The sequence below is a fragment of the Ochotona curzoniae genome, unplaced genomic scaffold, assembly GCF_017591425.1.
Source record: "Ochotona curzoniae isolate NIBS_2020 unplaced genomic scaffold, NIBS_Ocur_1.0 contig_1, whole genome shotgun sequence".
NCBI lineage: Eukaryota > Metazoa > Chordata > Mammalia > Lagomorpha > Ochotonidae > Ochotona > Ochotona curzoniae.
In genome coordinates, this window is record NW_024464918.1 from 19450696 (window position 1) to 19474894 (window position 24199).

At 44.9% G+C, this 24199-nt stretch overlaps 1 protein-coding gene across 3 annotated transcripts in view; it reads right to left on the reverse strand.

Annotated features, from left to right (window-relative positions):
• Positions 1 to 24199, reverse strand: part of HSD17B4 (hydroxysteroid 17-beta dehydrogenase 4) — a 61811-nt gene that overhangs the window by 31239 nt on the left and 6373 nt on the right. For 2 of the 3 annotated variants that reach the window (XM_040995820.1, XM_040995736.1), the window contains exons 3-12: positions 19524 to 19631; positions 15893 to 15952; positions 14684 to 14705; positions 14543 to 14589; positions 12772 to 12856; positions 11301 to 11488; positions 6008 to 6099; positions 4586 to 4610; positions 2809 to 2937; positions 819 to 922 (exon numbers count right to left, since the gene is read on the reverse strand). In XM_040995820.1, the coding sequence (XP_040851754.1) occupies positions 819 to 922; positions 2809 to 2937; positions 4586 to 4610; positions 6008 to 6099; positions 11301 to 11488; positions 12772 to 12856; positions 14543 to 14589; positions 14684 to 14705; positions 15893 to 15952; positions 19524 to 19631 (860 nt within the window). Of the gene's footprint in view, positions 1 to 818; positions 923 to 2808; positions 2938 to 4585; positions 4611 to 6007; positions 6100 to 11300; positions 11489 to 11519; positions 11549 to 12771; positions 12857 to 14542; positions 14590 to 14683; positions 14706 to 15892; positions 15953 to 19523; positions 19632 to 24199 lie in introns of those variants that run through there. The other variant, XM_040995887.1, reaches the window with a different exon arrangement.

The window sequence follows — 24199 nt, forward strand, 5'->3', positions numbered from 1 at the left end:
AATACAGCGGGCAGCGGAGTGTCACCTCCATGAGCCACACCGTCCCCCAGCCCACACCAGGAACGCCAAGTCAGACATAGTCAGATACAGCTGGCCTCGCACAGCTACCACAGAAACTCCTGGGCAGAATGACTGCTTGGAGAGGGAGCCGGCGGGCAGGCAGAGAGGATCAGCTCTGAGTTTAGTCTCAAGTCCTTTTTGTTAACAGTTTAGTAGCCAACATTTTTCTCCTCTATCCACGAATTATTTTCAAATAGCAATGGAGGGGGAAAAAAAGAAAGAGAGAGGGGTTAAACTAATAAGCCAACTAATTTTTGATTCATCACATCCCCAAAAGGAGACTGACGCACAAGTAAATTGTTCCCTCTGAGAAGCTCACAGTGAGATTCCAGAATCTGTCTACAGCTCCCTTAAAGTGGGAGGGAAGAACTCAGAGTTGCTCTCCACCTTCCTGCTCCTTCTCAAACACTAGGAACAGCCTTGGAAACTGCCCCCACTTTTCCTGATTCTCCTTCTAAGGAAAAGAAAAGCATGGCACAGCATAGAGAAATCCAAGAGTGTCAGAAGGAGAAAATCCTGCCCGAGTCCAACGGCTGTGGCTCAGCCATCCGAGTTCCCTGCCATACAGGCTCTGTCACTGCTGTGGAAACCCACGAGCTCCGTGGCCTGTGGCACTGCTTGCCCCACCTCCAGTCTGAAAGAGAGTGGTTGTGCTGCAGAGGAGGGGGTGGGAGAGCAGACACGGGGAACAGAGAGAGGGTGGGGGGAAGAGAAGAAGTCTCCACCAAAGGAGAAGCTTCCGCTGGTTTCCAACTTACAAATCCTGCCGTGGCTGCAGACGCCGCCTGACTGGTATGGTTTGCTGACACGCCTCCTTCAGAATCAACTTTACTCAGAACTTCAATTATAGAGCCAGTGGAATCTAAAATTAAGAGAAATAAAAAACCATTTAAAAGTAAAGCTTTGTTAAAGAAGTGACTCAGAATAAACTACCATCAATGGACAATTTCTCTTTCATCAGGCTTGTACAGTAATCTCCATCATCACTGTGAACCCAGTGTACATCAGGCAGCTGCAGAAAAAACGGGAAGATTTTCAAACAGACCCAGGAGAGCCAGACATCATCAATGGACCACAAGGCCTTGCCTAGCATACCACTCATGCCCTGGCGATCTGATGCTCAGGGCTGTGAGCATGCCAACGTCCTGGTACTACCTGGTAACTCGGTGAAGTGGGCTGCTGCCTACAGATGCGCAGCTCTGTCTGGCAGGCAGCAATTTCCCTTCCCCCCACATCCCAGGAACTCCCTGGTTCGGCACAAGGGCAGCTAAGGCGACAGTCCCAAGAGCTCTGCCAGAAGGGAGAGAGGCCACCAGCCCAACCACTGACTCCTGACTGGGATCGAGAGCTGTCGTTCTAGGGCAACTGCAGGAGGTTCACAGCACAGCCCCACATGCCAGAAGAGTCTCAAAGCGCCAGGACCTAACTACCTCAGAGATGGGGGCTTCCTGCCACACGCCAAGGTTCCACAAAAACCGTAGCCAGGCTACACAGTCCACAAGGACCAGGGACATCTCCTGGGGACACCGAGGGAGGCCTGGTGCACCCTGCTCAGTCTCTCAAGGAGATGCACTATGGCCAGGCAGGCACACTCCAGGGTCGCAGAGAGCCCAGGTGTCTGTGGGAAGTAGTCCTGCCAGCTGAGAAATGAAGACATTAGAATAAATACTCAGGAAACTCAACTCAGAAAAGGCCATCTTTGTTTTTACTGTACTTTAAATATCATAGTACCTTTTCACTAACATTTAAATGACTCAGACATGTTTTTTAAAGTAGTGATCTAATATTTTGGGAAACACGGAGACTTTTACTCATTTTTGTTAATAGGTGGTTGTTATAGACTCAGTTTAACTCATATCAAAATTTAGAAAAACGCTACCATTTGTGACATGACAGTGTACTAACAGAAGAGAGTATCAAAGAAGAAAGCAGAATAGTCATTTCTCAGATGTAGTATACCAAATTTTGAAAATAAAAAAAGGGAAAACGTTTTGTTTTCCTGTAAAATGTTTGCCTCACAATCTTTCAGAATAGATCACTAACTGGTGTATACTGCACACTCGTGTAAGTTATACCAGAAAACGGTGCGGCTTTGACTCGGTTATCTACTCCTGGAGCACTAGCACTGGTGATCTAATGATTCAAGTTAACAAGCACCAGTCCTGTGTGTGTTCAACATGACCCTAACATGAAATACAAAGTTACAGCAGATACTCTGCCCCAAAGGAACTGATGCGTTGGGAAGACAAAAGCAGGGAGTAGCAGCTACAATTACACAGTCAAGTGTCCCAGAACATCAGGGCATGGGGCAAAGACACACCAAGATTCAGCTGAGCTGATAAGAAGGGGGCAGCCAAGACAAACTCAGGCTTTGTACTAACGACAAAGTGCTTACAACAGAGCCACATCTAGTCAGTGAACAGAAAGCAGTCCTGCCTAAATGAAACACTCAAGTTTACCACCAGGGAAATACTGACAACTTGGGTGAGACTTGGAGCAAATAGCCAGAAAACACAATACTCTAAAACCAATCTAGTACAAATATTTCTCTCACCCACACATGAACCACACAGAAAAAAAAACCCGAAATCCTCACATAAGGAATAGCATCAATGCATGGACAGTAAAGAGATGGGACTCCCATTGGAGCACAGAGCCCACCACGGAGGAGGAGGTGTCCACTGCCCCTAGGAATGGCCCAGGGATTCCATCAGAGGAGACGGGCTGCCTGGCTGTTGGCCCACTCACCTTGGATTCTCAGTGGCTTGCTGGCGTTGTGGAAGTCGCAGATCTTGTCCCAGTTGGCCTTGACCGCCTCGGGGGTCATGGGCTGGTTCTTCTTCCTCACGATGGCTCCCAGGCTGCGCTCCCAGCGAACTGGTGGCAAAAATCAAAACAGGACACTGAGCCCCTCACCAGGAAGCAGACAGAGATGCCCACGAGGCTTCTCACCCCCTTCTTTTTGTTTATTTCAACAAGAAGGAAACTGAGGGAATTTCCTGGCTTCTAAAGAGTTTTACTACAAGTCATGACATGTATTTTCCTAACAACCCATTAGGATAACGTCAATTAAAGTAGTAATATTTGAAGCTGAAGGGAAATTTTTTCTGTGGACCGTGTCAGAGACACTACATAAGGCATAATGTTAAGTGGGATTTACGAAAAAGAAAATGACATAATCTTCACCCTGTGAGCAGATCGCTCGGAGACACCATTCCCACTGGCATCCCCTAAGAGCCCTGCTTCAAGTGGCAGCTGCTCTGCCCCAGCCTCCTCCTCCCGCGCCTGCAGAAGCAGGAGACCACAGCTCAAGTGCTTGGGGCCCTGTGACCCCGTGAGAGACCCGGGTGGAGTTGCAGGCTCCTGGATCCGCCTGGTCCCACCCTGGCCATTGAGGCCAGCTGAGGGGTAAACTTTGCCTTCCAAATCAGTAAAAAAAGTAATCTTAAAAAAAAAAAAAAGCTCCAGTTAACAAAAATTCAGTTCTCAATCAGAATAATTCACCAAGAATAATTTTCTCTTTGCTCTCCCTCCACTCACCTAGGAAGTCAACTGGCACACAGGCTCACAGCATGAGGACTGTGGTGCAAGTGCGACAAGAACAGTCAGCATCATGTTCCTTTTACAGCTTCAAAGAACAATGACTTAAGCATAACACTCAGGTTTTGCTGACATTTAAAATAAAGGCTGTGTCTGAATGACCGAAACAGCCGCTTTCACAGTGAGCCCAGGGACGATGCAGGGTGGACACAGCCCTTGACCTTCCCATCTGACATGGAAGGCGAAAGACACCAAAAACACGTGCACAACAGGAGCCCCTCCAGCCACTGGGTACAACAGCCAATAACACTGAAAATACTGCCACTCCACTGTGCAAACATGGCCTCCGGTGACAGCAACTTTTTAAATAATTCAATTAATTGTGTCATTAATTTACACAGTTGCAGCTAACTGAAATAAATTGAAACACTGAAACTTTCACAGGTTTTTGTTTGCTGGTTGGTTGGTTTCTTAGTATCAAAAATCCATCATCAGGCTGGCAGCTCACATTTGAAAGACGGGTAGGAAAGGACTAAGAAGTGAGTTTACTGTCGGGCTAACAGACCCACACCCCACATTTCTGCCCCAGCAGGCCGAGCGATGCGATTTCTCCCGACATCTCATGCGCCAAGGAAGAAAAGTGCACGAGAGGACCAGAGACCGTGCTTGTCGCACCATCTAGTCCTGGCTCTTGCCTCCAATTCCCAGCTACTCTCTCGGGCACTCACTGCTCTGCTCAAGCACAAGGACAAACACATGATTCTAGGGCAGCCGGGGACTGTGCCGTCTGACAGAGCAAGCCCTCAGTAAGGAGCACCCACAGCTCTGGAGCAGAGCCGAGCTCCACAAATGCAGGACAAAGCCCTCCAGCCCCACCGCAGAGGGCCTGCTGCACCCAACACGCGTGCGCCGGAGCCAATGAGGGCCCTGGCAAGACCCCAGGCCAGCTCCACCAGAAGCAAAGCAAAACCAGCTAGTGACTTACGCTTCCCAATCCATCCTGCTCCGACCTATGAAAACGAGGGGAACAAACAGTCCATAATCAATCTGAAAGCACTTAAACATTTTACTAGAATATGACAATATTAGAGGGCAATGAATGAAAAGTATACAGTTCTACCCAAGTTCACTGGCCTCCGTGACTCTGCACTAATTGTCTATTAATAAAATGCATACTTAAAAAAACATTGTATAAAACACACAAGCTATTATAAGGAAAATATAAAATATAAACAGTAGTTCTCTCTGGAGAGAGACAGCGTGGGTGATTCTATTTTGTATTTACAATCCTATGTATTTAGAATTTTCACAAGGAACATATGTTATTTTTGTTCACAGAATAATATAGTTATAAAAGATTAACAGTGTAAAAAAAAAAAACCTGACCTCTGGATGGGTTGATATTAAATTTCCCTAATCTGTAAAATTACAATTTTGAACTTCCTTCCATTTCCAATATTCCACAATTCATTTTGACCAAGTTTTATCAAAAACGAATAGGTAACTCTGCTTACCACATGGAAAGACTTTCTTTAGCTCACTAATCAGCTCTTTATTTAAACCAAACAGGCTAAGTGGCATTTGCTTCAAACCAAGCCACATTCATTTGCTCTCAAGTAGTATTTTGTATGTCAGTATTTGTGTATAAGATTCACTACTGTAACAGAGTCAGACATGAGGGAAGATTCTGATAGTTAACAGCTCAAGCTAGAAAAGATCAAACCCAAAATGTGTGTGTGTGTGTGTGTGTGTGTGTGTGTGTGTGTAAGTTGTGCCTCCTGAGCCATCCCACCCAGGGTGAATTCCGACAGTACTCAGACTCAACGCTGTGGGGGAGAGGAGGTTGCTGCTACGAGGCCACACACCCAAAGAAAACAAAGCTTGGGAGGGTTAATGTACTGACTGCCCCGGCAAGCCAGCAGGCACCAGAGTAAAATCCACAGTGAGGCCCGGAGGACTAAAGCCCACGCTGCTTCCTTCCTCTTTAGCCTTCACTTACCAAGTGGGACTTTACAACGCCCCAAAGAAAATGCAACTGAAAGACAAGTTTATTTGGGGGCAGACAGTGTTGGAAAGCTATGTGTAGTTAGCGGTAACACACATTTTCCATTAATGTTTTGACTTTTTATATGACTGGTCACATCTAACCAGCCATAATTTCATCTGATCCGCATATTAATATAGAAAACTAAGTGAAAGTGGAACACCACAAGTTGCTGCTTCCTCTTCCGAAAGGGCACAGGTTAACACTGCTTAACAACATACACACAACATCAAAATAAGTCCTGCCCACTGGTGCATTTATTACTTCAAACGCAAGTGACTGGAGAATGCCAACGTCAAAACCAATCTTTGTATTTAATTAAGCAAACAGTGCTTCATTAGAAAACAGGAAGTCACAGAGTACCTCAAACAAGCTACCGTTCTCTTCACAAGTCTCGTGGCAAAGCCAAAGAACCAGGGGTGCCACGTACTCTGGCTTCAGGGCTTCCATAAGATCTGAAACAAAAGCAACACACAACAAAGGGGCTTACAAACAACAATACACACAAACTCAATCACACTGTGCATTCTACAAATTTTTACATAGGTACTTCAAATTTTTCAATTTAAGAATAAAATTACACACTTAGAACTAATATTCAAGGCATGGAAAAATATCTTCATCCCAAGAGAGAAACCCTGAAGTCCCCAGGCTTCTACAACTGGAGGCATCACAGATGGGCACTGCAGTCGAGTGGGTTACATTGCCAGCACCCCACAGAAGTGCTGGTTCCAGTCCCAGCTATTACACTTCTGGTCCAGCTTCCTGCCAATGCACTGGAAAAGCAGCAGAAGACGGCTCAAGTTCTAGGGCCACTTCCCATGTGGGAGACAAAGAAGCAATTCCTGGCTCCTGGAACCTGGCTCCTGGCTCCAGGCTCCTGGTTCTGGCCTGGCACACACTTGGTTGCTGCTGCTACTTGGAAAGTAAACTCTTCCCTCTGTCTCTCTCATTCAGCCTAAATAATTAAATAACATTGTAGGTATGAAACATGTTTTGCCAAGTTAGGTAGCATTATTAAGGAGAAGACGACTGGTGAGCAGAATACAGACAAGGACCATGCTAGCACTCATTTCCAGTGCTGTTTACCCTCCCAGCTACATAACAACACCAGAAAAACGACAAAGCAGCCTTGACAATCACGATGGCAAATAAGGACTGAGACGGACCTTGCAACTACCACTGATGAGGACGGGTAAGAACAAGCGTAAGAACTAATTCCCCACTGCATACTTGCTGTGCAACATAAGCAATGTGAAGACGCGGCTTTAGCGCTGGCCCTTCTAGAGGCAACACAGGGACTTGGGACACCCCTCTGCCTGTATCTGTCCCACCAATATTTCCAAGTGAGACACAATGATAGCTTACAACACCTTACACACCTTAAAATCTTACCAACAGGATCAAGCAAATGCAAAAAATTTAATTGTGAAATGACAAAATATAATTTTACATTATGATACTAAAGTAACAAGAATGTATTTTGGTGCCAGTAAACAAAAGAGCAGCTTCAAGAACTTTATAAGTTCTATAAGCTCCCAACACCCAAGCAATCCAGTAGTACACTGTTCCTTCTCCATTAAAAACCCGAGGAAAACAAAAGGTAAACTCCATAATAAAACAAATCTTTAAACCTATAAACCATTCACTTCATATATTAACATTCTTCTAATGTTGGCAAAAATGGGTGCCAAAGAATATTTAATGTTCAAATATTTGGGTTGACTAATTCCATACAGAATGTGAAACGAATACATCTACACAAGCCACCTGAGCATCTGTTTTCTCTGGTAAGAATAAAGAATAAAAGTCACATAAAACTACTTTATACATTATCAAAAATTTTATAAGGAAATGTTTTTGCTTTCTAGTTCATTCCCTAATTCCTCGGTTAGCCAGCATCTATTTTTTTTAAAAGATTTGTTTATTTTGATTGCAAAGTCAGATATACAGAGAGGAGGAGAAACAGAGAGCAAGATCTTCCGTCCAACGATTCACTTCAAGTGGTGACAACAGCCGGTGCTGCGCTGATCCAAAGCCAGGAGTCAAGAGCTTCCTCCAGCTCTCCCATGTGGGTGTAGGGTCCCAAAGCTTTGGGCCATCCCCGACTGCTTTCCCAGGCCACAGGCAGAGAGCTGGATGGGAAGTGGAGTTGCCAGCATTACAACCAGCAGCCATATGGGATTCTGGGCTCTTTCAAGGTGAGAACTTTAGCCGCTAAGCCATACCGCTGGACCTACCAGCATCTATTAAAAAGCAGTTTTATGAACAAACAAAAAGGCTCGAGAGGATAAACCAAATGTCTGAGCAGTCCAATAGCTAGTAGAATGTCAAATTTGTAAAGCAAACACAGAGTATACCAAATCCTGGTACTAAAGGAATTATTAAAAGACACGCTATAGAGAATCAAGATGGCAGAATAGAGTAAGGACACGTTTAAACGGAGAAACATAAGAATGAAGCAGAGAGGGCACATTCCAGGAAATAGGAAAGGATAGAACTACAGCAGAGGGGTACCTGGAGACTGACAGACACAGGAAAGCAGCGGGCACAGCAGTGTGGTGTTGCAGTGACTGATACTCCAGCACGGCGATCTGAACTCCACCAGCCACCAGGTGGGAAGGGACTTTCACTAGGAGTATGGGAGGTGAACCCAGACAAAGAACTGTCCGTCCTGCTGGTCCATTTGATTTGACCAGGAGCAGAGACAGAGCATCAGATCCCAGGCGGGCAGTGCGAGAACAGGGTGGATTTCACAGCCTAGTCAGCCCCCTACAGCCGATTTGGGTGCCATTCTGCATAAGGATGCAAAGGCAAGGGAAAGCACTGAGCACACGCTGAGCTGGGAATGAGCTCATTTCTGACTCAGTGAACTGTGTCTGCATGGCATTCTACAGGTTCCACTCAAGACAGGTCTGGGTAGCCCTCAGATCTGACGGCCAGCAGATCAAGAACGAAAGTAGTGATACATCAGGCACCATTTTGTACACTGTGGCAAAAGCTTTAGGACTGCAGGAGACAACAGTGAACTGCGCTTGTGCTGAGCTCACGAGAACTCACTGAGTTCCATGGATTGCACTGGTCCCGCAGGAAAATAATACCCACTGTGGCATCGTACAAGTCAAAATAGGTCCGTGTGGCACCCAGACCTAACATCCAACAGGTTCCGACAAGATCAGCGCCACCAACAACCTAGCTATATAGGACACCTGGTGTCTCCCTAATCCTGGGACCTGCTCCAACCAAAAGTGGGAGAAAGGTTGTACAGACAGCAGTGTAGCCTCAGCACGGAATCACAGGGGTTGGAGATTGGTGAGCCAGGAGTTGGGGCTATGGAGTTCTTCGTGGAAATCTAATGTAAGAACCCAGACCTGGAACTCGCTGGAGGGAGTGGCACAGTAGCTGCAAGCAAAGAGTTGTGTACCAACTGCAATCAGTAAAATCAACTGTAGACCTGCGGGTGACGCAGCTTAGAAACCTGCCCCAGGGAGAAGACTCTGCTAACCAGAAGTGCAATGACCAAGAGCAAAAGACACAAAAGCACAATGAACATTACTGAGCACTCCCCTGCAAAGGAGCAAAACCCTATGCCAACCTCAGAGTTAACTGAGGAAGACATCAAGAAAATGGGAGACACAGAATCCATAAGACTCATTTTAAAGCTTCTGATCAACAATGAGAAGCACAAACAAGAGTTCAAAGAATTTAAGGAATATTTTACACAAACAATAGCAGCAATAAAGCAAATCAAGGCTGATATGTCAGAAATTAAGAACACAGTACAGCAAATTAAAAGTGCAGTGGAAAGTCTCCAAAATAGAATGAAGCAAGCAGAAGAAAGAATCTCGGAATTGGAAGTTATTTCCTGTCACCAGGGGGAAGCAAACAAAAAGCTGGAAGCAGAGTTGGATCAGGCCAAAATAAGTATTCAAGAATTGAAAGACACTATCAAGAGACCAAATGTAAGAGTTATGGGAGTCCCAGAAGTTGCAGAAAGAGAAACTGGTTTTACAAATATATTTAATGAAATAAAGGAAAATTTCCCTAATCTAGAGAAAGAATTGGGAAACAAGATCCAGGAGGGAGACAGAACTCCCAATAGACTTGATCAAAAGCGATCTTCACCAAGACACATGATCACCAAGCTCTCTTCAATTGAACATAAGGAAAAGATCCTTAAATGTGCACGTGAAAAAAAATAATTGACATATAAAAGAATACCAATTAAACTCACAGGAGATCTCTCACAGGAAACTCTACAGGCAAGAAGAGAATGGAGTGACATATTCCAGATCCTAAAACAAAAAAATTGTCGGCCTAGGATAACATATCCAGCAAAGCTTTCTTTTGTCTTTGAAAATGAAATAAAATTCTTCCACAGTAAAGAAAAGTTAAAAAAAAATTGCCTCTTCCAAACCTACCCTACAAATGATACTTCAAGATGTTCTCTTGACAGAGAAGAGGAATAGCACCAACCAAAACCAAAGGCAAAGGTGAAGAACATCCCAGTAAAATGACAACAGAAGACTAAACCAATAAACAACCCATTCCTAAAATTACAGAGCCAAAGTACCACCCATACATATTAACTCTGAATGTAAATGGGTTAAGCTCAATCAAATGTCATAGATTAGCAGACTGGATTAAAAAAAACAAAACCCATCTATTTGTTGTCTAGAAGAGACATATTTCATCAACAAAAATCAGCATTTGTTTTGATGCTTTGTTAGTTAATGCAGATTGAAGAAGAAAAAGCCACAAGCTTGGGGAAAAATACTTGCAAAATAAGCAACTAACATAGCACTGGTTCGTGAAATTTCAGAAAACAAACAAAAAACCAAAAACCTCTTGCAACTCAAGAAAACAAATGGGCCTGGTGCAACAGCCCAGTGACTGAATCTTTGCCTAGCACATGCTGGGATCCCTTGTGGGTGCTGGTTCATGTCTCAGCTGCTCCACTTCCCATCCAGCTCCCTGCTTGTGGCCTGGGAAAGCAGTCGAGGACGGCCCAAAGCCTTGGGACCCTACACCTGTGTGGGAGACCTGGAAGAAGCTTCTGGCTCCTGGCTTCAGATTGGTTTAAATGTGGCTAATGTGGCCACTCAGTGAATGGAATATCCCTCTCTTGGTCTCTCCTCTTCCCATAACAGGGAAAACCAGGCTGACACCATGGTGTAGTATGGTAAGCTTCCACCTGCAGTGCTGACATCCTTACAAACACCAGGTTCAGATCTTGGCTGTTCCATTTCCGATCCTGTGGCCAAGTGGGCAGAAGCACTTGCTCTCTTTCTCAATCTTTCTCTCGCTCGCTCGCTCACTCTCACTCTGTATGAGAGTGTGTGTGTGTGTGTGTGTGTGTGTGTGTATACGCACGTGTGTCCTCTCTAACCCTAACCGAGCGAGGGTGGGGCTGTATGGGAACTTTGCATTTTCTGCACGATTTTTCTGTTAACCTACTCTACTAAATCTATTTATAAAATAATTATTCTAAACAATAACAATGTAGATATGGATAGAGGAAGAAAACAGAACTTCATCGTGGTGGGTCTGTTTTTCAACTGTGCCGCAACGAACACAAACTCCACACACTATTCCTCAGAAATGACGTACCCTCGCAGCCGTCACCTCCCACAGCCACGGCTAACAGCGTGCTTACCCTCAGGCATGACCGTCTGCGTCATCCGCGATCCAGCACTCGGGGCTATGGTGTTACAATGAATGTTGCTTTTCTTGCCTTCCAGTGAAAGGGTATTGGCCAGGCCCAGAATGCCCAGCTTTGCAGCACTGTAGTTTGCTTGGCCGAAGTTGCCGTATATTCCTGAGGCAGATGAAGTCATGATGATCCTAAAATGAAAATCAGTCTTTCAACATCAGCTTTTCTTTGGACATTGTTGCAACCCTTACCCTATTCTGGTAGCACTGACCCTCAAGGGTAACTCCATACCGATCCTCAGCCCCTTACAGTCATGGTTAAGATACAAGCAATCCCTCCACGGGGCAGTGTTGTGGCACAGACCCTTAAGTTGCCACCTGCAGAGCAGCCATACCACATAGGCACTACTTTTAGTCCCAGCTGCTCCACTGCTCCACTTCCCATTCAGCTCTGTTGCTGTTCCTGGGAAAATAACAAGATAGCCAAAGTACCTGGGCCCCTGTACGCATGTGGGATACCCAGAAACAAAACAAAACAAAAGAACCTCCTGACTCTCGGCTTCAGCCTGGCCCAGCCTGGCGACTGGCCTATGGGGAGTAAACCAGAAGCAGTCCTAACTCTCCCTCTTAGATTAATATATCTTTAAAAAAAAAAAGTAAACTGTGTCCAAATTCAGCTAAAATAGTCAACTGTTTTGAAAAGAAATCTTGATCAAAACTAAATGAATTTAAATATAATAAGGCATACCCACTATCTATCAAAAAACAGCAATACTTAAACACCACGTAACTTAAAAGGTTGTCATGAAATGTGAGAGCAGGCTTGTCTAACTCTCACTCATTCTTCCCCCGTCCCTTCTGGGCAATGAAGAGGAGCTCATTAGAACAATGCTAGCTCACAGTTGGCCCCAACCTCACTCAACCCAGACCACTGAAAAGAAATCACAAACTGTCAGGATGAAGATAAACTCAAGTCTCCAGTACAAAGCTGCCCCACAAACAACGCTGTGCTGGAGAGCGTGTGGACACTCGTTCCAGGACTGACGACACAGCACGCACAGTACTAACACCGCCAATTCCGAGTTCCCCACTGAAGAGCAGCCACAACAAGTCCTGTATTTCCATAGCTGCTGCTGATACTAACTTATGCCCAACCATTACCAACTAGCAGCAAATAGCCACTCCCAATTGGTCGCTAGATACACAAAATGACTGCTACAGAACAATACAAGGCTTAATCATCAATGGTTGTTCTACTTTCTAAATGCCAGAGAACACCAGGAAATTGTTAATAATCAATTGGTGGACATGAAAAATTATATAAGGCTGTTCAGTGCATCTGACTAAGTGACACCAACTGAATACACGTGTTCTAAAACTGCATTTTAAAAGCCTGCAGGCCTCTGAGGATTCCCTCAGCTCAATCCTCCCAGCACTCCGTATAATCCCACCCGCACACACATCCTCAACCCCACCTTCCATAGCGCTGTTTCTTCATGTGTTCCCATGCAGCCCGAGTCACTTGAAAGGAACCCCGCAGGTGCACTCTGTGGATTATATCTGACGGAAGAAACAATCTTTAGTGCACATCTTGTCAACATCAGCAATGGCTTACTATACAAACATGCTCATTTTATACCCAGCACTCAGTATCACCATTTCAGTCACCGATTTTGTTTCTGCTTCAATTATGTGTTACCTGTCAACAGCTCATACCTACACCTAACAACTTTTTCCCTTTAAATTATAAGATTATTTCAATCCCTGCATATATCTAAAGATAACATCATCTTGAATTTATGCTTATTTTATATAAAAATTGGCTAATATAAATATCTGGGCCCAGTGCTAAAAGGGGCTAAATCCTTGCTTTACATGCGCCAGGATCCCACAGGCTGCCAGTTCATATCCTGGCTGCTCCACTTCCCTTCCAGCTCCCTGCTTGTAGCCTGGGAAAGCAGTCGGAGACGCCCAAAGCCTTGGGACCCTGCACCTGTGTGGGAGACCCGGAAGAGGCTCTGGGGCCACTCCCATCATACTGGCTCAGTCCTAGCTGCTATAGCCACTTGGCGAGTGAATCAACAGAGGGAGGATCTTTCTCTCTGTATCTCCTCTCTGTGGATCTGACTTTCCAATAAAAATAAATAAATCTTTAAATAGATATCCAAGAGTTTCATGTACATAATTGGCACTCAAGTCTAACATTTGTTAAAGCATCATTGTAACTTACACAGGTCACTACCAAGAAACAATCATGAAATACCACACCCCCACTTTTACTAAAACTTTTAAAGCAGCCTGGGAGACAGTGAGCTCCTGTTTGGGGGATTTCAAGCACTGAATAGACTAACTAGAGATCATCATTCAGACAGACACTTTTGGATGCAATTTCTTCCTCTAATGGTCAAGGATTGTACCATGGCCGTTTTTAACCACTGTTGCTTCTGTTGCATTCAAGGATTCCGACAAACGTGTTTATGCACTATTAGAAGAACAAAGAATGAAAAGACAAGGAGAACGTGACAGGGTGTCACAAGTGGTGGGCACAGTAGGCCAGAATCAGAGAAGGAAATCCCCTAGCCCCACCACAGCCCCACGATAGTCAACAGGGCTGCCTTTGCTAACACTTTCACCCTTCTCAGCCTTCTTCTCCTCAAACTGTTACAAAGACCGTGGAAACTGGGTGCTCTTCCTTGTTTAATTCTAAGTCAGCAGGAGCCTTTGCTCTTCCAGTGATGCCACTGTCACGGCCACCAGCAGGTGCTATTGGAATGCTGATGGCCAGTGAAGATCAGGACAAAGAACAGCAAAAGAAACAAGAATATCCCAACACTGATTTGCTCATTTTCTACGCTCAACCTTTCCAACGTGGCAAGGGAAGTGGATCCTTTGCTCTTTGGCTAGGTTTTGTGCAATGCTGTTTTTGCATCTCCACCACCTTCACCACCCCACACTCCCGTCCTCAGAGTGCTATGGCAAAGGCTCTGAGGAAGTGGGAGCTTCATAAGGCAGAAACAAACAGAAAGAAGCGATAACCTTTTTAGACACTTTCTGCCAAAGGATTTAACTTTTTCTAAGTTACTGAGGATTTAGAAAAAAAGGGGGTGGCTCCTTCCGACGACTCATTGTTTGCAGTACAGGACTTGTTCCTCATTCAAATCAGCAGCAGAGAAAGCAGGTGACTTTTCCTTAAAAATATCAAACACCACATGCATCCATTTGTTCCACAGAGAGCCAACAGCTTACCCCAGTCTTCATCACTTATCCGAGCAAAGGAACGGTCTCTCAGAATTCTGAAAGATGGAGATGATGTGGGGTCAGAGAGGGAAGGAGGAATAGACCCGTAATAAGTGAACAGAAGTTCAGAAAAGATAAAGAACAACTCACCCGGCATTGTTGACCACAACATCTGCAACAGGAAAATCCACAAATGTAAAAATAAGAAACATTAACCCACATTTGCCTACAACTCACGTTTCCGTGAAAACCAGCCCCTATTCCCCACCGAGCAGTCCGTGTGAGAGGAAAGCAGAGGTGTCAAACAAAACCATACGCCCAGAGCAGGCAGCACGTGGGTCCACACACCACAGTCCTGCCTGCTGCCGACCCCTTCCGCTCTCCTAGCTTTCCCACCTGCATCTCCCAGCACAGCTCTATCAGCTTATTCACAAGATGAGCTGTTACACAACTCTCAGGTTCTGAGGACTGGAAACACAGAAGCCATCCTTTACCTAAACTGAAAATTCATTTGCAAAGGTAAGTGCTTAATACAAGATTTTCCCATTTAATTTCCCTAAAGAAACATTAAACTCAGAAACTAATTCTCTAGCTTGACACACTGGAAACCAATGGCCCAGTACTTGGAGATCACAAAGTACTTCTTTTTTAGGGTTCAGGCAGGATCCTGTGGCTACTTCTGCCTTACAACCTCACGCCGCCATGGGCTCTATCACTCTGCCAAATAATACGAGAACCTGCCGCCGAGGACCTCAACCAAGCCAATTAGGAAACCAAATGTAGTCACCAAAATTCATGTTTTTCAGGCTGTAATTACATGGAGCTACTAGCAAACACCTTCACCTCTAGTCATTCTATTACCCTATGGAAAGACTGTGTGGGACTACACTGCCAAGGTCAAGGGATTCAAGACAGAGATGCCACAATAAATTTGAAACGCTTCCAAAACATTTTTTTTGACTGTACACAGTTCATCTTAATGAACTTGCAAGGTGATGAATCACTTTAATCCAAGTTGTTACAATTAACTAAAAGATTATACAGGGTTTTCTACCGCCAAAGTAACAATTCTGCATTGTAAACAAATTTGAGGCTTAGATTAATTATGTCAAGGGGATTGGCAAATGCTTGTGAGCTTTCAAAGGATTTAAAGTGCACAAAGCAATTAAAGAAAAAAAAGCTCAATATACATATCTACAAAACTGCCACACAAAGTCCTCATGGAATAAGACAGAGTGAGAAAAAATAACATAAAACCAATCTAAAGATCTGATTATCCAGAGGCACTTGTTCATTTCAAATCTATTTTATAGGGAAGGCAGGTGCTCTGCTGGGACCAGAAACGTAAAGAAGCATCACCGATTCTTCCAAAAGCATCCAGCGCCGTCTTGACGAGCTTCTCCCCGTGTTCCACGGAATCTGAGGGCAGAGCAAAAGCTCAGTGAGCACTCAGCAGCCTCCCTCCAACCCCTCCACGCTCTGCGGGTGACAGACGCCAGGGCACTCCGAAAACACGGCAGAAAAACAAAATTAAAAGCTAAGTGTATCATGCTTCCAAAAAATTTAAGATCCAGGCATACTTCTTCTGCAGTTTGCATTTTCCATTTTAGTGTTCATTCAACAGAATTTGCCTCAAAGAAAAATATACTCATATAACTAATCAAAATAGAAATGATATGCTCTTACCCCAAAAAAATTAGATCCCAGAAAATTCTTTAACGTATAATAAAAGAGAAAAAAAGGGAAGATAGAGGGGCAACTGTAATATAGCTGGCCATTCCTCCACCTGCAGAGCCAGTATCCCAAACAGGCACTGGTTTATATCCTGACTGCACCATTTCTGATCCAGCTCCCTGCTAATGAGCTGACAGAGAGTAGACAAAGACCCACGACCATCAAACACTGCACCCACATGGCGAACCTAAAAGATGCTCCTGGCTCCCAGCTTTGGAGCAGTCCAGTTCTGGCCACTGTAGCCATTTGGAGAGATAATAAAATAAATACTTAAAAAATGAAAAGATGGGAAAAAGTACTTGACAAACACTAAGAAAGATAGCATTGTACAATACAACCTTCTGCGCAGATAAAAACGGCTTGTTTCTGCACTAACCATGTCTAACTACCTACATGTGCCTTCAGAATGTGCAGAATGCGGCTGAGTATGACAGACAAACTGAAATGTACATTCACATAACTTACATTTAAGTTTAAATAACTCCAGAATATAAATGAGAATTGTAGAGAGGGAGGCACTCCTTAAAAGGGAAGAAAAACTGTTCAAGGCCAAACAGCTACATGTTGGGGATGGTGGCAAGAAAACTGATATTTGGGCAACACTAATCACAAGAAAATCTAAAGGTTTAACAAAAAGGCGGGATTTGTTGTTCCTGCTGCTCAACTAGGTGAAGGCCCGGGCCACACTGTGCAACAAAGGGCAGTGTTTGCTAGGTGAAGGCCCGGGCCACGCTGTGCGACAAAGGGCAGGGTTTGCTGGTGGAGGGCCCGGGCCACGCTGACTCGCCACTCTGCTGCCAGCCCCTCCTCACCACTGCCTCCCTGCCATTCCCTTTGCTCACAGAGGGCGAGGAGCAGCAACACTGGTCACATCTGCCTATCAGCCACAACGCAGTGAGTAACCTGTATCTGAAATGCTTGGGGATCTTAATTTTAAAAACTGTTTATTTGAAAGTCAGAATGGGAAAGACAGAGGACGAGATCTTCCATCTGCTAGTTCAGTCCCCAAATGGCCCCAAGGGCCAGGAGTGAAGGCAGGTCAAAAGCTGCACACCCTGGAGCTTCATCCGGGTCTCCCACGTGGGTGGCAGGAAACCAATCACTTGGTCTACTGCCACTAATTTTCCCGCACATTAGCAGGGAACTGGATCACAGTACAGCAGCTGGACATGAACTGGCACCCATTGGGAATGCCAAAGTTACAGAAGACAGTTTTACCTGCTAGCCACAATGCCAATCCCAAATGTGTGTGTGTGTGTGTGTGTGTGTGTGTGTGTGTGTGTGTGTGTGTTGCAGTATTTGCATATGCATAATGAGTGACCCTGGACACAGGACCTTCATCTACACACCAAAATCATGTATGTTTCACATACACCTTGCATGGCCTGAAGGCAATGTCACGAAGTATTTTCAGTGTGCCTGTGTTCCAACTATGGACCTCACATGAGGCCCACTTGGGTGCTCAAATGTTTTCACTTTTGGAACATTTCTGGTCTTAGACTTGTAGGTAAGACCATTCGATCTGAACTTACTGGGTGGGGGAAACAGCGGAGCAAGAGACAAGCGCAAATGCGGGCTGCAAGTGCCAGTCCGACAGCGCGGCCGGGAGGTGAGCTGCAGGCACCAGCCCGATAGCGCGGCCGGGAGGTGAGCTGCAGGCGCCAGCCCGACTGGGAGGTGAGCTGCAGGCGCCAGCCCGACAGCGCGGCCGGGAGGTGAGCTGCAGGCGCCAGCCCGACTGGGAGGTGAGCTGCAGGCGCCAGCCCGACAGCGCGGGCGGGGAAGCTCCTGAGAAGCACCTGCCTGGGCCAAGCTCACTGCCAGTTCCCCTGACTTCCACCTATGCAGCCCCTGCACTGGGTCTAGGAGCCTCCAATTCTGCAGAACGAAGCATTTCACACTCGGTAAGCCTCAAGGGTCTCTATTTCCCTGACTAAACCCCCGCTGACAGAGGATAGATATTGGAACTGGAGGAGAGGGCGTGCAGAATGTTCATCGTAATGCATAATTGCTCAACTGGCTAATCTGCCTGCAATCTTCTGCCCTGTGGGTGCCAGTTTGTGTCCTTTCTACTCCAGCCCCCTACTAATGATTTGGGAGAGCAGCAGAGAACGGCCCAAAGCCTTAGGATGTTGCACCACACGGGAGACCTGCAAGAAGCTGCTGGCTCCTGGCTCTAGATCAGCTCAGTTCCAGCCATTTTGGCCACCTGGGGAGTGAACCAATGAATGAAAGATCTTTCTCTTAGTCTCTTCTTCTCTCTGTAAATCTGCCTTTTCAATAAAATAAATATTTTTCTAAAAAATCCCAGGGTTAAAAAAAGCTAAGAACATCTTTCTTAGATCTCCAAGTTAAAAGATACTGAAATGTCTCATTATTTCAAACACTCAATCCACACCCCATTCCTTTCCTCTATGGTTTCTAAATAAAATCAACCAAATCTTATTCCCAGCCCACAAAAAGTCTATTTTGAAAAAGAAAAAATGAAAAAAAGGTAGTAAAGCATTTTAATGTAAAAATGTTCCTTACAAATTCTATCATGATCAACACAGCAAATCGAAAGGTTGCAGGTCATTCTTCCTGTAGCTTTACCGACTGCCTTTGAGCGCCTGCGCACTGATGCAGCATGCTGATGCCTTGCCTGCAACACCCATCGCTCATGTGAGCGCCTGGCTACTCCACCACCAACCCAAGTAGCTGCTCACAGCCTAGGAAAGCAGTGGAGCATGGCTGGACCTCTGCATCCACACGGCAGAAGTGGAAAAGAGTTCCTGGCTGTGGAGCAGCTCAGCTCCGGCCAGTTAGGGAGTGAACCAGCAGATGGCAGAGTCTGTCTCTGCCCCTCTCTTTCTCCATAAAGAGCAGGGACTACTACTGAGCAAAATGGACACTGGGTAACAAAAGAAAATGTTTTACTTCTTATTTAAGACTCAAATGTAATTGCATTAAAATATAAACTCCTTTAAAACAAGCCTTTCAATGAGAATATATTCGTGTCTACGCCAATTAAACAATGTGTTCATTAATTAACATAACAAAACTTACAGTCATCTGAAATAATCTTCACTGAAAGTTCAAAAAATTCTCACAATGTTTTTAAAATATATAACCAAAGATCTCTGGTGGACTTGGGTAAAATCTAATTCCACAAATACAGTGGGTTGCTTAAATATTTGTTCCAAAAATTACTAGTGTGAGCAATTGCATTAATTGAAAGAAAAACAACGCAGTAGGAGTCGTCTCCCAGATACCATACCATAGTTGGGCACTGCTTTTCCGCCTTTCCTTCTGATTTCTTCGACAACTCTGTCAGCAGCTTGGGAGCCTTTGCCAACCCCCTTGAAGTCTCCTCCTAAATCGTTCACTGCAACGCAGAAGTAAGCAAGCAACAATTAGTTCCCGACGCTCAAACCCGAGCTAGACGATCATCCCACTTGGCAGCGTATGTCTTCCATCAGCCTGGTTCCTCCCTGTGCTGTCCCCATCTCTCACATAGAAGGATCCACAGCATTCTCAAAACAGGTCGTTGTTTTTGAATATGAATATCAGTAAACAGCAAAAATATTTAAACACAAGTTCATATCACAGAGCTGTAAACTTGGCAACATTTCTCCTTTTCTGGAAAGAAAAAGAACATTAATCTACCCACTTGTCAGCCAAAAAAAAGATAAAGTGCACAGGAAAATCAGAGATGTTTCTCAAAAAGTCAAATACAAAACTACCAAGCTGTCTACCAACTCCGAGTCTCAGGTTTTATCTGAAAAAAAAGTTCAGAACTGAAACTCTAAGTAACAAAGACATACGAGCACGCCAACGTTCCCGCAGCTCTACACAATGGCCAATGTGTGGACACACTTCAGTGTCCACCACTGGATGGACAGATGCAGGAAATGTAATACACACACGCAATGGGGCACTGTCAACGTTGAAGACAAACTCCTTCAGTGTGTGACCACATGGCCTGAGCCCTGAAACACTGCCAGTGAAAGCCACCTGTGAGCCAAAGGACAAAGATGACGGGACTCCATCACGCGATGTTTCCAGAACAGTCCAACTCAGAATCACAGAGCACAAAGCAGCCTGCCAGGGAATGGGGGACGCTGGAAATGAGCAGCCACTAACCCAGGGGCATAGCATTCAACTCTATACAACAAGCAAGTGCTGGAGATCTGTGGGGCAAACAATGCCCTGAAGACACTTAACTATACACTTAGAAAGTTAGTAAGAGGATAGGTCTCAAATTCAATGTTCTCACCACAACCAAATAGAAGCATACGGAGATTAAAGACGTACTATGAAATATGGTCTCTTGTGTACAGGGACAGGGATTTGAAAAAAAAAAAGCATGAATTTAAATAGGTAGAAATGCACTCTAGGATCTTTTCAAAGGACATATGTATATACTCCACAATGAAATAAATAAGAGCTATTCCTTTAAACGGGCCAGAAACCACGGATCAACCCAGTGTATGTCCTGTCACTAATTTACATCATAATTCCACACTCACAACATAGCATCTCACATCCAATTACAGCTACAAACACGAGCTGCTGATTTACTGTGTGCCAGAGAATATACAGACACACACATGTGCAAACAAGACACTAGCCCTCAGGGAGCTAATCTGGAAGCCACGCGATAACCACGTCACCTGACCCACACAGATCTCGGCGCCACGTGCATACGCAGGACACAATAACAACGACAAGCTTCAAAGCTAACTTACCCAAGAGCATAAAATAACATACAAAAACTAATAAAAAGATGCACTGGTCAAAACCAAGAAATTGAGAAAAAACAGAATTTCAGAAAAAAAAAAAAAACACTTGTGACAAGGAATTTGCACTGTAAGATAGTCATTTTTATAACATGACCGTCACTGATTTTAAAGACTATCAAAGATACTAATTAGTAAGTTCAAAGTCTTTCAATACTGATAAGTATCACAATTTAAAAAAAAAAATCTCTACAGGACAGTCCATTTAAAAAAAAAGAAAGCCTTTCATTTCAGAACAACTTTAAATTTATAAGACAATGGTGGTCCTGGCGTGATAGTGTAGTGGTTAAAGTCCTCGCCTTGCACACACTGGGATCCCATATGGGTGCCAGTTCTAATCCTGGAGGCCCCACTTCCCATCCAGCTCCCTGCTTGTGGCCTGGGAAGGCAGTCAAGGACGGCCCAAAGCCCTGGGACCTGCGCCCGCATGGGAGACCAGTGTGGCAGAGGCCAGCGCCGAGACAAAGCCACCAGCCACCTCAGACTCAAATGTGTTTTCACTTGTCTTTTTGGTTTGAACAGATTTACTTTTTAAAATGTGGCCTAGGATATATTTTCCTTTTTAAAAAAAAAAAAAATGTTTATTTTTTATTGCAAACTCAGATATACAGAGAGAAGGAGAGAGAAAGGAAGATATTCCACCCGATGATTCACTCCCCAAGTGGCTGCAACAGCCAGTGCTAAGCCAATCTGAAGCCAGGAGCCAGGAACTTCTTCCAGGTCTCCCACGCGGATGCAGGGTCCCAAAGCTTTGGGCTGTCCTCGACTATTTTCCCAGGCCACAGGCAGGGAGCTGGATGGGAAGTGGGGCCTCCAGGATTAGAACTGGCGCCCATATGGGACCCAGGCATGCAAGGCGAGGACTTTAGCGACTAGGCCACTGTGCCGGGCCAGGATATATCTTCTTATAATCATATAATATTATGAGTCTTGCTACAAATCCAAAAAATGCTGCAAAGATACAAGGTAACAAAAACAAGCTTAGATTATCCCACAAGACAGGGAAAAAATTCTCAAAAGACTGGATTCCTATAAACTATTATTTCCATAATCCATTTCAAATGATGGGAAATAAAACAGTTTTTAATTGGTATTTTCAGATGTGTAATAGTCTTATGATTCTTTAAGTAAGCACAGAAAAGTTCCAAAGTAAACTGGCAAACACCTTCAAGTAAAGAAATTGTTCACTTGTGCAATGAAACACTACCCCCTTGTGGAAGTCTTATAAAATGCAGCCAAAGGTAAGCAAAGAAGTTTCATGAACAATTGACTCAGACTTAAAATAGAATGCAGTGTGGCACATGCTGGCAAACCAGGGTAGGGGGCGGGCATGGTGGGGGTTATTGCGGGTCACTCCAACTAGGCTGAAGCTCCCACTGGTTTATGTGAGGGCTGAGTATGTGCTGGGCAGAACCAGGCTGGACTGCAACACCCATTGGTTCCAGTGGAAGTCGGGGCCAAAAACAGAACCAACCCAGCAATTGCAACCACCAGCTGATCAGGGAGATGGACTGTGCCGGGCCCTATACTTGCTAGCACATACAAGAACCTGGTTTGAGAACACCTCAGACAAAGTTTCTTTGGAGATCTCCCCAATCAAAATGCCAGACTCAGAACCCTAAACAAGAAAAGACAGAAGACAGAACAAGTCAATCAACCATCTCAGCTATATGTTGGCAGCGAAATACGGGGCAAACAGAGACTCTATGATGGACTATGTCAATCAGTGGATTCTTGAACGACCTCATAGTGCTTGGAGTGGCAAGATTGGCAGTGATTCATAACTGTTGAAATATCAAACCACCTGAGCAAGAACCTCAGAGCATGCCCTACATCCGGGACCTGGGGAGGGTGGGAAATTGGGTGGGCCTTCTCCCTTAATACCCCCCTTTAAACATGAAGGAAACAATATGGAAAAAATAATAGTCTTATCCACTTTCCTGTAGCCCTTGAACCGTTTTACCTTAATTAATGTTGTAAAGATTGTCAAAATATAATTTAAAAAAAAGAGAAAAAAACCGTGAGCAGCTAACAGTGCTTTCAAAGTTCTGTAGCTGATCAGACATTTAAAGAGGCCTCATTCATCCTACATCAGAATTCCCACGTGCTTCCTCCTTGCCTCACATTAAGATGAACTTATTCAATCAAAATACACTCCTCATTAATAAGTGATCATTCTTCCTGTTTTTACCTTAAGCTGCACTTATTCAGTCAATCAAAATGTATTCGTGGTTACTAAGCAAAGCCAGTGTACTTACACTTGCAAAGAACATACCATTTATTACAAGCAGATGAGAGAGGAACTTAAAGCAGCCTTCTCGTTGGGCAGCCGGCTCCATGTAAGGGAGCCAGGGCACCCCTCACTGAACCCCATCTTGGGCTCATAGAGGTGCACCTGCTTTCACATGCAGTGCCCAGGGCACGGTTGGCAACCACTAGGGCTGCTTCTCTCATCGTCCTTTTACAAAAGTCTGTACTGTTTGTCCTCCAACCTCACCAAAGGAGAGGAGAGTTGGTGAACAGGCAGCAGGGCCAGGACCCGACGCAAGGGTGGCACGTCTCCACCATCCCCACCCACCTCTGGGCACACCCACCTCCAGCTGCTTGGCCCAAAGGAACTCACATGAACTGTTCTGGAAGGTGAAATGGCAGTGTTTTAAGAAGCACTAGCATGACTACATGTTGCTGCAACCTACTAACTGCTAACAGATTCTCTGTCATGTGTGACACGTCCTAACCTGCTGAGATGCGGAGAAGCGAGGTCCCATCAAAGCAGAAGGATCACCCAAGCACTGTCTTTCAGTGTCTTGTTACATAAACCAGACAGAAATCTAGATTGGCCTTTAATAATCCTGTTTTCTGCGTAGGTCTTTAGCTCACAAGCAGCTTTTCACGCTCCTCTGTCCGTGCTTCAGCCCCGCCTTACGTAATGAGCCACTCCAGAGAGCACATTCGGTATCCCAACTTTCCCAAGATGGCAGTTCCAAAAACTAAAGCTAGCCTCTGCTTAAAGCCAGGCCGACTGAAGCTGACAACTTTTAGGAGCTTCAAGAGAGTACCTTTTGTTGCGCCATGGACCACTCACTGCCACCCTCACTCCACCATCTAACATTGCTGTAAACTCAAGTCTGAATTGCTCCGCTGCCTGCCCTCA